At 51.5% G+C, this 15,319-nt stretch overlaps 3 protein-coding genes across 3 annotated transcripts; 1 reads left to right on the top strand and 2 right to left on the bottom strand.

Moving 5' to 3' along the window:
- Window positions 1–607: 607 nt before the first annotated feature.
- ColSpa_09278 (uncharacterized protein) lies at window positions 608–1,805 on the bottom strand (the record flags this gene model as incomplete). The annotated part of the gene is made up of 2 exons (XM_049275490.1): window positions 608–1,229; window positions 1,381–1,805. The coding sequence occupies 2 exons, from the start codon at window positions 1,803–1,805 to the stop codon at window positions 608–610; spliced, it is 1,047 nt and encodes a 348-aa protein (XP_049131447.1).
- Window positions 1,806–3,966: 2,161 nt separating this feature from the next.
- Window positions 3,967–4,941, top strand: ColSpa_09277 (uncharacterized protein; the record flags this gene model as incomplete). Its single annotated transcript, XM_049275489.1, has 1 exon — window positions 3,967–4,941. One exon carries the CDS (start codon window positions 3,967–3,969, stop codon window positions 4,939–4,941), a length of 975 nt encoding a protein of 324 aa, XP_049131446.1.
- A 7,357-nt stretch (window positions 4,942–12,298) lies between these two features.
- On the bottom strand, window positions 12,299–13,275 carry ColSpa_09276 (esterase fus5; the record flags this gene model as incomplete). The annotated part of the gene is made up of 4 exons (XM_049275488.1): window positions 12,299–12,492; window positions 12,557–13,081; window positions 13,161–13,179; window positions 13,231–13,275. 4 exons carry the CDS (start codon window positions 13,273–13,275, stop codon window positions 12,299–12,301), a joined length of 783 nt encoding a protein of 260 aa, XP_049131445.1.
- Window positions 13,276–15,319: the final 2,044 nt, after the last annotated feature.

Genomic DNA, 15,319 nt, shown 5'->3' with positions numbered 1-15,319 from the left:
TGCCTGAGATCAGATTATAAAGACAAAAAACCCACCAATTAGGGGAAAGTGCGTTTGATCGAAAATATAGAGTAGATTCTAGAATATTGACGAATGTCTTATTTGTATCAGATATGCCAATGCTGCTTAGATGATTGAGTCGTGGTTATTTTAGCACCGCTTACAATTCTAACAGTGTAGTGCTAACACGTGATTGTTTCCATCTATTCTGAGGACTACCGCTGGAATCGACGCACGATAGGCAACCGACCAGTTCAGTTCTTTAACCTTCGGTGCTACTTCCACATAGAGGACACAAAAGTGAACCATGTTGCCATATGAACAGAAAATTACATTCAATGAAGCCAGAACCTTAGACGTTGATTGTCTGTGAGTCAGGTCTTGCCCACAAGATCACGCTAATCAACCATTGCATGCTTCCGACCTTGTGTAAAACAAGAAAGGTCCCATAAACAGGCTATATTGTCGCAAATAGACTTCCATACTAAGAATATGATTGAATAGATAGAATTGTAGTAGAGTAGATGAAATCGTACCAAAGCAATAGTAAGTCTCCCAAAGGGAGTCTTTCCTTGCCTACAAGCGGTTATATCCGACTCGTAGTCAGTTATTTATCGCCCCACAGTAGAACATTGTTGAATTCCATGGCAGGGACCTCAGGAATCCGAGCTCCAGCATTCCCCTTATCAATAACCTTGTTCTCCTCCTCGGACCAGCAAGCGCCGCCGTCGATGTCGTCACAGAATGGGTAAACAGTCTTAGTCGGCATATAGCAGAACATACGCTCGTCATAAGACACGAAGCTTGGCCCAACAGACTTGCCCCCGCTACAAAGACCTGAGGCCGTATGAGCTGGCAGCTTACTTTTCACAAGGCGCGAGTCGTTTGAAAAGCGTTGTGCCAGACGTTCGTGCTGCTGGTCAACAACCCGGCGTTGCTTATCGGCCGGTGACGGTGCAGCCGCAGCAGAAACGGAGGGTTCGCTAGAGAAGAGATCACGCCGGCGAGTCCAGAAGATGACATCCGAAGGGTCGGACTCAGTGGTAAATCTGAGAGGGGGGTCATTGTTGCAGTAGTAGCCAAGATCGTTGGCGCCGTTCTCAGAGGCGTACTCAGGCCAGTGAAGCTGAATTCCTGTAGTCCCGACGTCGCCGTTCTTGTCAACCCAGGCGCAGAAAACTGTTTCATCGGCACCGTTCTCTCTGGGCACGTAGATGTCGGAATAATACCTAAACGTGTTAGCTAGTTTTGAACCAGCGAATAACCATGAAATCTTCTCCAAGTCATGTAACGGCACAGTATTGGCATGGTGGGTGATCAGAAAACCCAAGCAGATGGATTGAAACATGAAAACACTTGTGGAAAAGATCATTCGCTTACCAATTGCCACCATTGCCATAAGCTTCATCACAGCTCTGTGCCCAGTTTCCGATAGTAGTGGCGTACTTTTGGCCACCAGGGAATGTTACAGAAGCCCAAGCCAGGCAGATGGCGTCGTCGTTACCGGTGAAGAGTGTGTAAGTCGGTTGCTGAACGACATCGGAAACGGTAGTCTCGCAAAGATCGGCGCCGTTCTCGCACCTGTTGCCGTCGTTGACTTCTATACCGAGGAAGCCACCTTGCTCGTTCCAACAGCGAACGTCAGGCTTCTCGCCGCCAGCGTTGGTCAGAGGCGGGTCGCCTGCACCGTCCAGGCCGACTTTGAATGCAAACTTGGCACTGGGGTTGTCAGGGGCGGGAAACATGTCCTGGAGAAAGGAAAAGATCGTGATAACGCCCGAGACGACTCCGATAGCGGTGGCCATTTTGAGTAAGGATGAGACTATAGTCGGATTGCAGCTGTTAAGTGTTGCCCAAAGATTGAAGAGAGGAGAACGAAGTTCAAACTGAGGTCGGTAGCCTAGTAGACAACACTCAGATTGGTAATGGTTCGAGCTAATGTCAAAATTGAGAACTGGTTGAGAGGGAAATATTGATATCTTTATATACAAGGCCTACGGCTATCATTGCGTCTCCCATCACGACATGGTTCACCAGTTTTTGCACTACAAAGAGTGATTTTTTGCATAGGCAGGATCCTTCTAGTCAGACTTTTGCAACCTTGCCCTAACAAGACCCCTTGAATGCCTCCACACAATCTTAAGGTGTTCAGTACTCTACTGGTTTACTACCAAGGACATATTCAAACTCCGGTTGCAATAGTTCTCGACGCCAAGCTTGATAAATATTGCTGCCTGCGGAAGGGCGGAAAAAGTGACGTGAACACGCAGACTTCCATACTACTTTGTACTTCCAAGTCACGGCCAGGAAATCAAAAGTCCCTGTTTCTTCCAGAAACGGTAACCCGGGCTTATGAGAGATGAACGTTTTTAAAGCTCAGTCTACGTATGCCAAGTCAATAAACACAAGAACTGACAGGTTCCAATGATAGAAATTCCGAATCTGGAGGCTTTGCAATGAGAAAACAGGGACTTTCGTTACGAGAAGGATTTGTTGCTGCTTTGAGAGGTGTTATCGTTGGTCAGAAATCGAACTGTCTTGATATCTTCCGACTGAACAGAGTCCTTCGTATCGTATTTGACTTGTTTGTGATAACAACAGGCATGCGGGAGTGGGGCTCATAAGGCCGACAGCTCCCGAGCCTCGAATCCTATCACCTTGGCACAGGACATAGATGAGTTAAAGAAAATACCTATTGAGCCCGAACTATAGTAGAAACCAGTTTGGAGCCGGCAAACGGGCGGAACGGAATCATGACAACCTGAAAGCCGCAGCTAACTAGTTACCACTGACCCGGCCCATCCTCTGCGGGAGGGAGGTGTGGAGTCCGGCGGAATCGCGATCAGGATGCTGCACTTATTTATCGAAAACCAGGAGTAGACGGTCAAGACTATCACCAGAGAGCCACGAATTAACTCTAGTTCTACTCTGTACTGGTAAGGCACATATTTTCCCCTGCCAGCTCACGTGAAGGTTAGTTGCTGTGTAGCAAGTCATGTTATTGTTGCAACGAGTAGCAATGGTTCACAGCCGCACAACCAGGCCTAAACATGACCACATATTACTTCCACCAAGGCAGCGATTTGAAAACCACGTGCTCAATACGCAGTAGTGTGAGTTCCATCTGCAAAGAGGTGGGATGTGACGCCGCAGAGACCCACGCTCAGAAGTCCAGTATGTCTTGTGTAGCACCAATATCTACAGGGAAGCTCATCCTCAATGGTAGTCATTCTCCCGGCTCATTGAGGTCATCGAGATGTTACAGTAGTAAGCATTTCAGGTGGCTGAGAGTCGACCAAGACATTTGTCCAGGGCCAAGAGCGAGGAGAAGCAAGAAGCCAAGAGGAGGTTGCGGCCAAGACCTGCCAAGAGTTATGCCAAGAGGATAACTCACCACAAAAGGAACAGCTCGGGCGGGAAGAGCGGGCAGCGGAGACCACCCGCGGTCGACTTCCGTAGAGACGGCCTACGGATATGTGGCTCTTCTTACAGCCTAGGTATGTCATTTCAACACTGCCCTTTTTTGGTACGATGTGGGCTCACTTAAGCCAAGACTCACAATGAGCAGCCTGTTTGGGTAGAGTACCCAATCCTTCACAATCATCGGTGCACCAAAAGGGAAACATTGTCATCTGGCAGTACCCATAAAAATATGGCCTGCTCATTGCAGTCTTGCACGTTTGGCCAAGAACATCGCCAAGGGAAATCAACACCCAACATGTTTTCCTACATAGCTTAGAAAACACAAGTGACATCACCGCTACCGCCCTTCGGCTCTCTCTGCCGCTACAAAAGATCCTAACAGAGTCCAGTGTCAGTGCCAACAACTCGACTTCGCAAACGTATTAATCTACCTCTCCCCATTTGGGGTTTCCAGCATCCCCATAGCTCCCAATTCTTTTTTCCTGCTATTCTTACTTTCGCACCATATTCCCAAAAACCGTCGAATCTTCCTGTCTGATGATCATGAGATCCAAATACCTCACAACCGCGGCTTTCGCAGCCTCCGCGGCAGCTCAGCAAGAGGGCACCATCACTTCATGTGAAGCCCTGTCGTGCATCAACCCCGAAAGTCGGGGCGTCTGTGCCATAGATGATTCACCTCGCGTAATTGGCGTGGGCATAGCAGCCGACGTTGTCAATATCTCCTCCTCCAGTCTTTCATACACCCTCGTCGACGGAACCGCGGATGGGATTTTGGCCTCCGAGCCGGGTTACCAGTTCTCCACACAGACGCTCTATGTCGGCGTGCCCTCTGATTTCGAAACGAGCGGCCAGTCCGCAGGGTGTGCGTTGATGATGCAGTACCAAGCACAGACCTTCAACATGAGCGAAACACGGAACACAACATCGTGCGAGGGTGCACTTTCGGACAGCTGCCAAGAAAACCTGGCCGATGTAGTCCGCCAGTTTGAGTACTCCTCTGGCCGAGGGCAGAACAGCACAACCGGTTCGACCCTGTCACGATGCGAATCTCTGGCGCAGTTTGTGAACACCAACATCCACCAACAACTCTCACTGTGCGGTCTCTATGCTGGTTTTGTCAACACCACCGGAGGTTCTATTGTCGGGCCGGATGTCTCTTCCAGCTCGATCCAGCTCCAGAATGAAGGCTGCCAGCCTGTTGTACCCCAGGAGTACGAGCTCCACCACGTAGCGGAGATGCGTCAGATTCTTCCTACCGGAGAAAATAACCCCGGGCTTGCAGGAGGTCGGTCAGGTGTCACGCCCGTCCTGAGCGTCCTGTACGAAGACGAGGATGACAGGAGCCCAGACGTGCAACTAGTCTGTCTGAGGACCTATACTTCGGACGGACAGGAAATGCCCGACACCATCAACAATGATGAGAACCGTGGTGAGAGCGGTGCTACGACTAGTGCACCAGGTACATTGAGTGTTGCCGTTGCGGGTTTGCTGGGCTTCGCAGCTCTCATGATCTAGAGTAAAGTGACTATAACTTTTTCTTTCTTTTTCTCAATGAAGAAATTCAGCATGATCAAATGGAATCGTGTTCATGGAGTTCGGAATCAAGAAAGAAAGCACAACTTCTAAATATCGTGAAGAAGAGAAACATTCTATTGGAACATGAGCTGGCTGTCAATATCTAGTTGTTTTAAAGACTTGAATAGCATGCAGCCAGCCTCATTAACTTTTCACGTCATCAATGTAGTTATATCATGTATCAAAACCCCCTCAGTCGAACGGGGTGATTTGATTCGTGTTAAATATCAACGTAGCTATTCTAAATGAGCCGAGATAACATGTTAGAATGTGACCGGGGAGATGGGGTCAAAAAACTAATAAAAAAATGCACCGAGAAAACGAAGCCCGTGGTATGTAGTTGTACACAATCTTTCAGACGCCTTTACCACGCATTCTTGTCTAACCCGTATGGAAAAACACTTATTACCTGTCCAACGCTTGTGATTGACACTGCTGGAGGTTAGCATCATCTGCATCGAATAGAAAGGATCATGGGTTTGAAGGAGGGGAAAGCTCACCATTTGGAAGTATACTCCCTTTTCGGCAATCAGACTTGCGTGGTCGCCTCTTTCCACAACCTTGCCATCGGCCATGACGAAGATGACATCGGCATTCTGCACGGTCGCCAAACGATGGGCGACCATGATCATCGTCCTGCTGCCCTTTGTGGCATCGAACACAGCTTGGACCCCCCGCTCCGTCTCGCTGTCGAGCGCACTCGTCGCCTCATCCAAAAGGAGAAGCGAAGGGCGACGGATGAGGGCTCTCGCAATCGACACACGCTGTTTCTGTCCACCCGAGAGTGTGACTCCGGCGTTGCCGACTTGGGTGTTGTAGCCCTCGGGCAGGGAGATGATGAAGTCATGGATGCCGGCATCGCGGGCTGCGGCGTGGATGGCTTCGTCCGAGACAGCGGCCTCGTCTTCGATGCCCAAAAGGATGTTTTCACGGATAGTACCGGTGAATAGGTTGGGCTCTTGAGAGACAAGAGATATGTTCTTGCGATAGTGGACCAGGTCAAGTGTCTTGATGTCGTGGCCGTTGTAGAGGATTTCTCCGCCGGCCTGGAGGTGGTAGAAGCGTTCGAGGAGGGAAATGATTGTTGTCTTGCCGGAGCCTGATGGTCCGACGATGGCGGCAAATTGACCTCGCTCGATCTTCAAATCAAGGCCCTTGAGAACAGGCAGCGTTCGAGTGGGGTAGCTGAACCAGACATCCTTGAACTCAATCTCGACGCCCTTCTCATAGTGGACTTCGTAAGGAACGATGTCGCTGACGCCCTTCTGAACCTGGTTCTCGTCTTCATCGTTCTCTCTCAGAGCCAAGATGCGGTCGGCGGCGGTCTTTGCCTTGGCAATGTCTATAGACGTCAGCAATGTTCTCATTTCATTAGCATTGGATAAACATACTGGGACCGAAACTGAGCCATTGGCCTGCGCTCATGCCACCCTGGACAACGGCGATGTATACAACCACTGAAATGAGTTAGCTTGTATTGAATATTTTGTGCTCAATTTTACTTACTGTATTGGAAGGGCGTGTACTCATGGCTTGAGAGCAACTTGCCACCATACCTGTCATAGGTTAGGTATGCTGTCCCGCCATTGAGCTTGGAACCATACTTACCAAAGAACGAAAGCCATGCAAAGCAGCGAGATACTATCACTGAACGAGAAAACCATAACCGAAAAACGAGACTTGCGGAAAGCATCCTTGATGTGAGCATTGAGCAAGTCTTCATACCGCTGGCAGATGCCGTCTTCCATCGTCAAGCTAGAGACGGTGCGGATGGCACTGATGCTTTCAGATGCGAACTTGGCACTTTCAGCAAAGACAGCATTGTTTGCCTCTTCGAAGCTCGTCTCGTGCCTGACGCGGTAGAACATGGCCGCCACAATGATGGGCATGGACGTGCCGAGCGCCACGAGGGTCAGCTTCCAGCCAAAGACGAGACCGACGACGATGCATCCGATGACATTGAAGAGCGAGATGAGAACGAACGCCATGTTGGTTCCCAGGAGCTGCTGGAGCATCGTCGGATCGGTGGCCAAGCGGGCGGTGAGGGAACCAGCCGAGTTGCCCTCTGCGTCGAAGAAGGAAGAGGGCTTGTACAGAATGTTGCGGAAATACTCTTTTCGGTAGACGCGAACGATGCCCTGGGATGGGATTAGTTTGTTTACAGTCACGAGGCAACAGAGTAACCTACAAAGCCGATGGTGGTCGTAGCCCAGCCGAGAAGAAAATGGCTAACACCAACACCTGTGGCAAGATACATGAACATCTCACACCAATGGTTGGCGATAACCTTCAAGAAGCTTCCCCAGTACGAGAACAATGAGACCAAGACAGCAAAGAGATATGCCTGGACGGGAGTACTTGCTGTGGTTTTGGTTAGATCATCAGAGAATGGGAATGACAATAATGTATGATGGCTTACCTCCAGCGCCAAGTGCGGCAATAGCAATGACAATGTAAGTCTTCCATCTCTTCTGCTGTTCACCGAGGAGCTGACCGAAGCTGCCAAACATGTGGAAAGCCTTCCATCTTCCAAGACAGCCTCGCGGCGGCTTGACAACTCTCAAAGTGCCAGCCTCGGTGCGCTCAAGCTCCTCATCAGAAGCGTCGATCTCGTGAAGATGCTGCAACATACCCGCGGAAGTGCCATCGCTGCTGGCTCTCTTCTCGGTGAGATCGCCAGTGCTACTGCCACCTTGAAAAGACTTCCTGACGGACAATGCCTCAGGCTCGGGTCGTCTCCAGCTCAGATCGCCAAACAGGACATCCTCCTCATCTTCGACTCCCATGTCCAGCTTCTGCGCAGTAGCCAGAAGGTGGTAGGGGCCGTCGGTTTGTGACATGAGATCCTCGTGCGTACCCTGCTGAACGACCTGGCCCTTGCGCAAAAGAACAATGTTGTCGGCCTTCCTGATGGTACCTAGACGATGGGCAATGATGATGGTGGTTCGGCCCTTGCAGGCCCTGTCCAAGGCGGCTTGGACAATCTGTTCACTGCGGACATCAATGGCGGAGGTTGCTTCATCAAGAATCAGGATCTTGGGCTGTTTGACAATGGCGCGGGCAATGGCTAAGCGCTGACGTTGGCCTCCAGAGAGCTTAATTCCGGCATCGCCAACTTCCGTTTGGTAACCCTGCAGCAAGTTAGTATACATCGTTGAGGAGTCTTGTGGTTTGAAAATACCTCTGGCAGGCGTGAGATGAACTCATCGGCAAACGCATCCTTACACGCTGCCTCAATCAACCGAGCCTTGACCGCCTGAGACTTGTGCTCCCACTCAGTTCCGATGAGGCCGTGTTCCACGTTCTGGTAAATCGTAGTGTTGAAGAGGGCATTGTCCTGCTGAACCAAACCGATCTGGCTACGCCACCATTTGGGATCGATCTCGCTCAGAAGTCGATTGCCGACCCTGATGATACCATTTCTGAGAAACAGAACCTATGGCTGCGTGTTAGTTCCAAACGTGAGAGTGATGTAGGTTGACAACTCACCAGCTGGTTTGTCTCCATATTGCCGTTGAACTCGTACCATCTCTCCAAGATGCCGACAATGGTACTCTTGCCGGAGCCCGAAGGGCCCACAATGGCAGTGACCTTGCCGGCCGGAAAGTTGATGAAGAGATTGTCCAGGATCTTGACGTCCGGGCGCTTAGGGTACACGAAATTAACCGCCTGGAAGACGATGTCTTCTGCTGCAGAGACCTCGGGTCCCTTGAGTGTCCCGTACGTTTGTTGTGGGGCGTCAATGATGGTGTGGAAAATGGCGTTGGCATCGGCCGCTTGAGATGCCGCTTGTAGAGGCGCCGTGATCTGACCCAGAGAAGATGCCATCATCATAATGCACAGAAGGACCCTTGACATCGGATTAGAAACCGGACAGTGGGCCCAGAAGGATAAGCAGCACTCACACAATCAATGATGTCGGGGTCGTCAATGCCATCATGGTGTACATCTTGAAGGCATACCAAAATGACAGGGCGAAAGTTCTACAATGGTCAGCTAGTGCCACTCGCACATTTCGGATCGGTTGCTTACGCATAAATGGCAAAGAAAACTTTCAATAGTCAGCCAGGATGAACTTTATCAATCGAGCTGTGGTGACTTACTAAGACCTTGTTGGATTGCCACCAACCAAGCCATACCAGCTCCTCTCTTCCTCGACTGGTCAGCCAGCAGCCCGTACTTCGCAAGCATCTTGAACTCAGCGCCGCAAGCCGCCAGCATGCGAATGGAACTGAATGCCTCGGTGGCAACGGAGGCGGCCGCGATATCCATGTCTTGGACGTCCTTTAGTCTCTTGATGATCGGTGGGGTGGTGATGGTGTAGACAATCGCAATGAAGACCAGGCCGGAACTCGTCGTAAGGGTGAGAAGCCAGTTGTAAGCAAAGGCGATGGAAAAACCGGCGACGACGACTGCGAGGCTGGAGAAAAACTGCCCCATCTTCTCGGAGATGCCCAGCTGCAGGATACTAGCGGTGATGGTAATGATTGCGGCCGTCTGGCCCGGTGCCAGCATGTCGAGCGTTGAAATGGGGAGGGCGAACAGGCGTCCCAGATACGTGAGGCGGATCTTTGCTGAGATGCGAAGACTTGTCATTCGAAAGCCGAGCTATACGGGTGTCAGCCAAGGTGCAAACAAGCTGATGAGTTTACTCACATTTGAAAGATAGGTGAACAACAATCTGGCGATGAAAAGGTACACTATGTACAGTCTGAATGTTTATTAGTCGAGGAACGAGTGGTTGCGATCCGAGAACAACACTTACACGCCTGGTTGACGGCATGCACAAACTGCTCCTGCGTCTCGGAGGTACCTTGCATGAAGAACCCAGTGAAGGTGCCGACGAGTTGTCCTAAGAACTGTCAGAATTCTTACTGTTTTGAACGAGAAGAAAAGCACCTACCAAAGACAATGTTCATCACCGGCATGGTAAGACCAGCACCAATCGCACCAAGACATGAAAACACTATGATGAACTTATCAAGCAGGGTACCATAGCTCATGATTTTCTGCGATGCAGGTTAGCAAAAAGATATGTCAGTGCACTCATGATATCGTCAAGTGCATGTGAGGCGTCGACAAGGTGAACTTACAAAGAAGTTGCGAATCGTTGCCACGGTCTTTGGGTTGAGCTTGAAGAAGCCCTTCTTGACCTCCGGTGTACCACCGGGGTCGGCGGGGGCGCCAGCGGTCCCAGTGGGAGCGTCCGCGGTCCCGGTGGCGGCCGCAGCCGGAGCAGCCGCTCCAGCGGCGCCGGCCGGCGTGGCCATGATGGGTTCGGGGGTTTGGTGGAGTGGAGGCTCCTAGATCCGGGTTGCGATCGGATACCGGTTCCGGCGGCAGATGTGTTTGGTGTTGCAGACTAAGTGGAGGTCCGGGCCATGTGGGATTTGACCAGGGATCGGTGGGGGCGGGAAGAAAGTGAAATGGATCAAATCTTTGAAAAGGTATACTTTAGTAAAAAGCTCGTGTCCTTATGCGATATTCGATTAGATCGATCTTGTCGGGGGGGGGGGCAATTTGTCAGATGCTCGGAGACAAGTGACGGTGGCGTCTCTGTCGTCCCGCGGCAGTCTTTCGTAAGAGAAGCAACCTAACCAACAGGAAAGCTCCTAGGAGCCAGGGGAGAGGGAAGTTTGCGAACTCAGGAACTCCAAGAAGCCGACAAAAATCGGGCAAGAGAGAGGGAGGGGGGAAAGGGAGAACGGAGCAAGGGTTTGGAATTGGAAATTGGGGGGATGGGGGGTATCGCCGTGAAATGGGGGGGAGAGCAGATGTAACCAGGCACGTTGTCAACGGGCCACCCGGGCAAGAGAAGGGCTGTGTCGCTTCCGCATTGCTGTTCGAAACAGCAAAATCGACCCAGCGCCGAGAGAGTTGGTTTGGGCGCTGGGAGTGTGATGATTACTTAGAGGAGATGGGATGGATTCCTTGAGAGGAGGGCTTGGTAGGCTTAGTTGGGGTGGTTGGGTTGTCTGGACGAGTTGGGATGAATGGATGGCTCAGCAGCCTGGGCAGCGGGGAAAAGAAGCTGGTGTAAGTGACGGCTCAAGGCCATCAGAAACACCCAAGTGGGCACCAAGAGCGGAGGAATGCCTATGGAAACATTGGGGCAAGATGCTAAGAGAGTATGAGCTCAGATCGGCCTTGGAAAGTGGAAACGAGTAAGGGAACGGACGTCGTTTCTTTCTTTTACCCGTGTGTTGTAAAGATGAAACAAGGTGCATGTGTCTCTTTCTTCTCGTCTTCCGCTCCAACTATTCGCCGCTATTTTTCTCAATGTCTCTCCCTCTCAAGCGTCAAAGCTCAACTCAAAGCGCGGCTAGGCAGCGAGAGAAGATATTACATTACTATTTCTCATACTCGCATATGCACATCAAGGGGTTATCTGGGATAGCCCGTGCGGCAGGATGGATCACGCTCCGGCTCGTCCCAGAGTGGTCTGGGGCAAAGCCAGGTCACGCATGTTTTACGATGCAAGAACAGGTATCCCCCTTCCCCTGTTACCCACCCTCTCGCCATCCTCCGATTGCCGCCACAATCCTGGAGATCAATGCCTAGAGGAGTAATTTCATGGAGAATTTCATCTTTTGTTTGGGAGATGTTATGAGGAGATGTGCAGATGGTTCGCAGATTAGTTGCATGGATTGCCCGGGAACAGAAGCGAATCTGGGTACGATTCCGATGGTAACACACAAAGGAACCTTTTACACTTCTCACGTTTGCATTCATGAACATGATGTGTTTCCATGCAATCCCAGTCCCAAAAGTATTTGATATCTTGTCTTGGTGGCAGATTGACAGTCGCTACCCCATCATGACAAAAACAAAGACTCTGCGAAGGATGTTTCTGCCAGATCATGCATTTATGCGCCCCTCAAGTATCTCTCCAGTATCAAGCAGGTTTGACATGTTTGACGGTCCCGTGATGGAACTCCTGTCAAGTTTTTAGGAAATGCATCTAGAATTTTAGTCTAGAATTTTAGTGGCGAGCTGAACCAAAACCATGCAGGTCCCAAAGAAGATGGTGGTGGACAAGATTTAGAAAGGAGTGAGAAGCCATAAACGGAATAAAACCCAAATAACCATATTACCCGACTCCAGCAGGCTCCGAGATATGCGGAACTCCCAAAACTCGATCCGATCTATCTCTAATGCTGACACGAGAGGAAACCGGTCCCTTGCTACACCTCCCACCTCGTTCCCAAAATGACAACAGATCCTAAAATGACAACCGATGCAACGCTAATCCATCCGGGATCTATCCCTGCTCGGGACGACACTCTCCTTGAACCTTTTACGACGACGTCAAGAGTCCCTCCTCTTGCATTTCAGCTTGAGTGTCGCGGATAATGTCGCCCAACTCTTTGATGGTATCCTTGTCACGGGGCAGAGTGTGGCCCTTGGCGTGATCAAAAAGATAGGCGGTGTCGGGATCGCACATGTTGTACAAAGCCATGGAGCCGTCGACATAAGGATCCAAGGATCCGACTGGAAAGGATCGTCAGCATTCCTACGGACAAGCGTGATGATGCGCTGCACGCAAACGACTCACTGATGTGCAAGGTGCGGGCCTCGATTCTCTCGTCGGTCTCGTCGGACAGGACGAGGGCGTGGGTCTTGGGGTCGACGGGCGGCCAGCCGGCGAAGAAGATGCCATATTTGAATGCTGGCTTGATGCCGGAGCGCTTGAGGCGGCGCTGCTCGTAAAGCATAAAGGTCGACGCCACGGTGGCGCCCTCAGAGTAGCCGATGATGCCGTCAAAGGGGCCGCGCTTGGCGACGATGTCCGCAAGGTACTTGATGGCTCTATCGGTGCTGCGGTGCGTGGTCGCGATACCTTCCCTCATGAGATCCCTCATGGTGTCCTCAGCGGTTTCGCACTGAGGGAAATCACGGATACGGGCGAGGACATCATCGCTGTGAGACTTCTCGACATCTCTATCGGGCTCGATGAAGCGGTAGTAAGGGGGTGCACCGAAGTAGTCCTCAAAGCCGGGAGGCGGGACGGCCTTGCAGGGACCATGGATGAAGTGGAACTGTGCGGTGCCGTCTTCGGTGAGTTCCTTCAAGATGGGGGCTGAAAGAAAGTAAGTATGCTGTTGTCAAAAGTGAAGCCACCCGCGAAGGGCGGGAGTGGCTTGCATGAGAAAACCCACCTAGTTGAACTTGGAATTTCTATTGTGCGTTAGTGAGATGTCCAAGATAGCATCAGGTCCAAGTACTCACGTCCGAGCTGCCATAGGCTCCGGGAAGGCACAAGAAGCGCAGCATGATGACTGGTATGGGTTTTTAGTGTGAGTGTATTGTGTAGTACGGAAGCAGGAGAGACCGATCGTCCAATGACAACAAGTAGAGTGTCAAGAGGCGATTGTTGGAAAGCGGGTGCGTGAGTATTTGTGGACTTGTTTGTTTTATGATTGTGGTGATGGTTGTGATGATTCAGCGCGGTGTGGAGAATGAATTGTTGACGAGATTGGCCTGGCCAACGGGAGCGTTTTAATGAAATCGAACCTGTCAAAAGAAAGACTTGTGATCTGGTGTGCGGCATTCGGTTCACGAACAAAATCATCAGCTCAGACTGGCTATGAGACGGCGCAGCAGTTGAGGCGGGACGACGACAAGACAGGAGGAGGCTGAGTTGGAAGAGTCCCAGAACTGGAACAGTAAGTCAAATCGGCCGTGACCCGGGAAGACAATTGAAACTCTGCACTTCATAGTGATTGAGGCAATGTACTGCAGTGATGGGACCAGCTCGAACAACGGGTTGGTTTGAGCTGTTGTTACTAGAGCTGGGGCTGATACTGGAGAGCAGCGGGATGGGTGGATGAGTGGATGGCTACAGCTGGGAGTACGGTGATGTGAGACCGGGCCTGTGAGTATCGGTCCTCGAGGCGGGCTTGGCAGGATGTCCCGGTCCTCGGGCAAGGAATCTAGGCGAGGATCAGAGTGGGAGCGACTCAAGACGAGGGGAGGGGGGCGAAACAAGCGCGGCAAGACGCCACGCCACATGGAAGGAATCGAAGAGGAATGTTGCCATTGAGCTTCTTTGCAGGTGGAGCAGGACACTTGGCAGCCGGCAAAGGTATGTCGAGCTGCCAAATTACTTCCTGGGCAACCCGAGATTCGGACACTCGGCCGATGCGTTGGTGATGCACTGGCGCCACCGATGACATATTGACGATGATTGGACTTTGGAATGGACTGGACTTCGGGCCTGCTCTGTCACCTTGTACGCTTGAAACTAGATGGGGAAGCGCCCGCGCGGGGGCGCAGTGTGGGTGTAATGGTCTCGTCTGTCTGACTGGAAGGACGGGGGACGAGTGGGATGGGTGGACGGAAAGTGTGCTGAAATGGTGTGCTTGAGCAGCAAATGTGTGGTTGTGTGCTTGAGCGTGCATATTTCGAGAGTGAGCATCGACGAGGGATGAGTGAGAAAGATTGGGCGACTTGAGTGGCTGGGGGGGCGGGCGATCGAGCGACGTCCGGTAGGCGCGTGTGTTTGCAGAGAAGGAAACATTGTTTTGCAGAGATTACGTTTCGATGGAACACGGGCATTCTCCAGCCAACTCGCTTGCAGACCTTGACGGGATGTGGTAAGATGGGTGCTAGGATGGGAGGCTCACGGTTGAGTTGCCGTGTTGAGCGTGTATGGGTTTCTGGAAGCAAGCGAGGCAGAGCAAGGTCAAGGTCAAGGTCAAGGAGAGCTGCTGAGAGCGAAGCACGAGAGGTACGTAGCGCAGCGCAGGGCGCGGAAAAAGATAACGCAAATCGAGTGCGGTGCAGGGACAAGGCCTTTAGTGTGGCTGGCGCGTGTCAAATAAGAGCTTTGATGGTGCAACGGCTCGGGAGGGAGTGCGGCGGGCGCGCGCTTGTGATTTGGAAGGCTGCCAAAGCTTTCTGACAGAAGCAGTTTTAGAAACATACTCAATGCCTTGGGCTGTCTTCCAGTAACAATGGAGAGCTGGGATAGGCGGCTGGCGATGGTGGAAGGTATATCCGAAACCGAGCCAGCTTGACTCGACGGAGCTGTCGATGAAATGGAATTACGGCAGGATCCAGAGACAGTGAGAATACGAAGACGGAGGGTTCCAGGCGGGAGGACATCCGAACAAGGCGAGGGAGGTGGTACAAAGATATGCTGGTTGTGCATTGGGAATGTCTTGGACGGTATAGTCTGATAACGAGGGACGATGCGATAGGCCGGTAGAGTGGATACCGTCCTATGCAGTGCGACCTTACATCACCTTACCTTGACCTCATCCTCACTTTTTGCATCACTCATCCGCGGTTTGTTCAGAGGCCAAGCTAGAGCCCA

The sequence above is a fragment of the Colletotrichum spaethianum genome (genome assembly GCF_022836535.1).
Source record: "Colletotrichum spaethianum MAFF 239500 DNA, contig27, whole genome shotgun sequence".
Taxonomy (NCBI): Eukaryota; Fungi; Ascomycota; class Sordariomycetes; order Glomerellales; family Glomerellaceae; genus Colletotrichum; species Colletotrichum spaethianum.
This window is presented reverse-complemented; position numbering and strand designations above follow the sequence as displayed.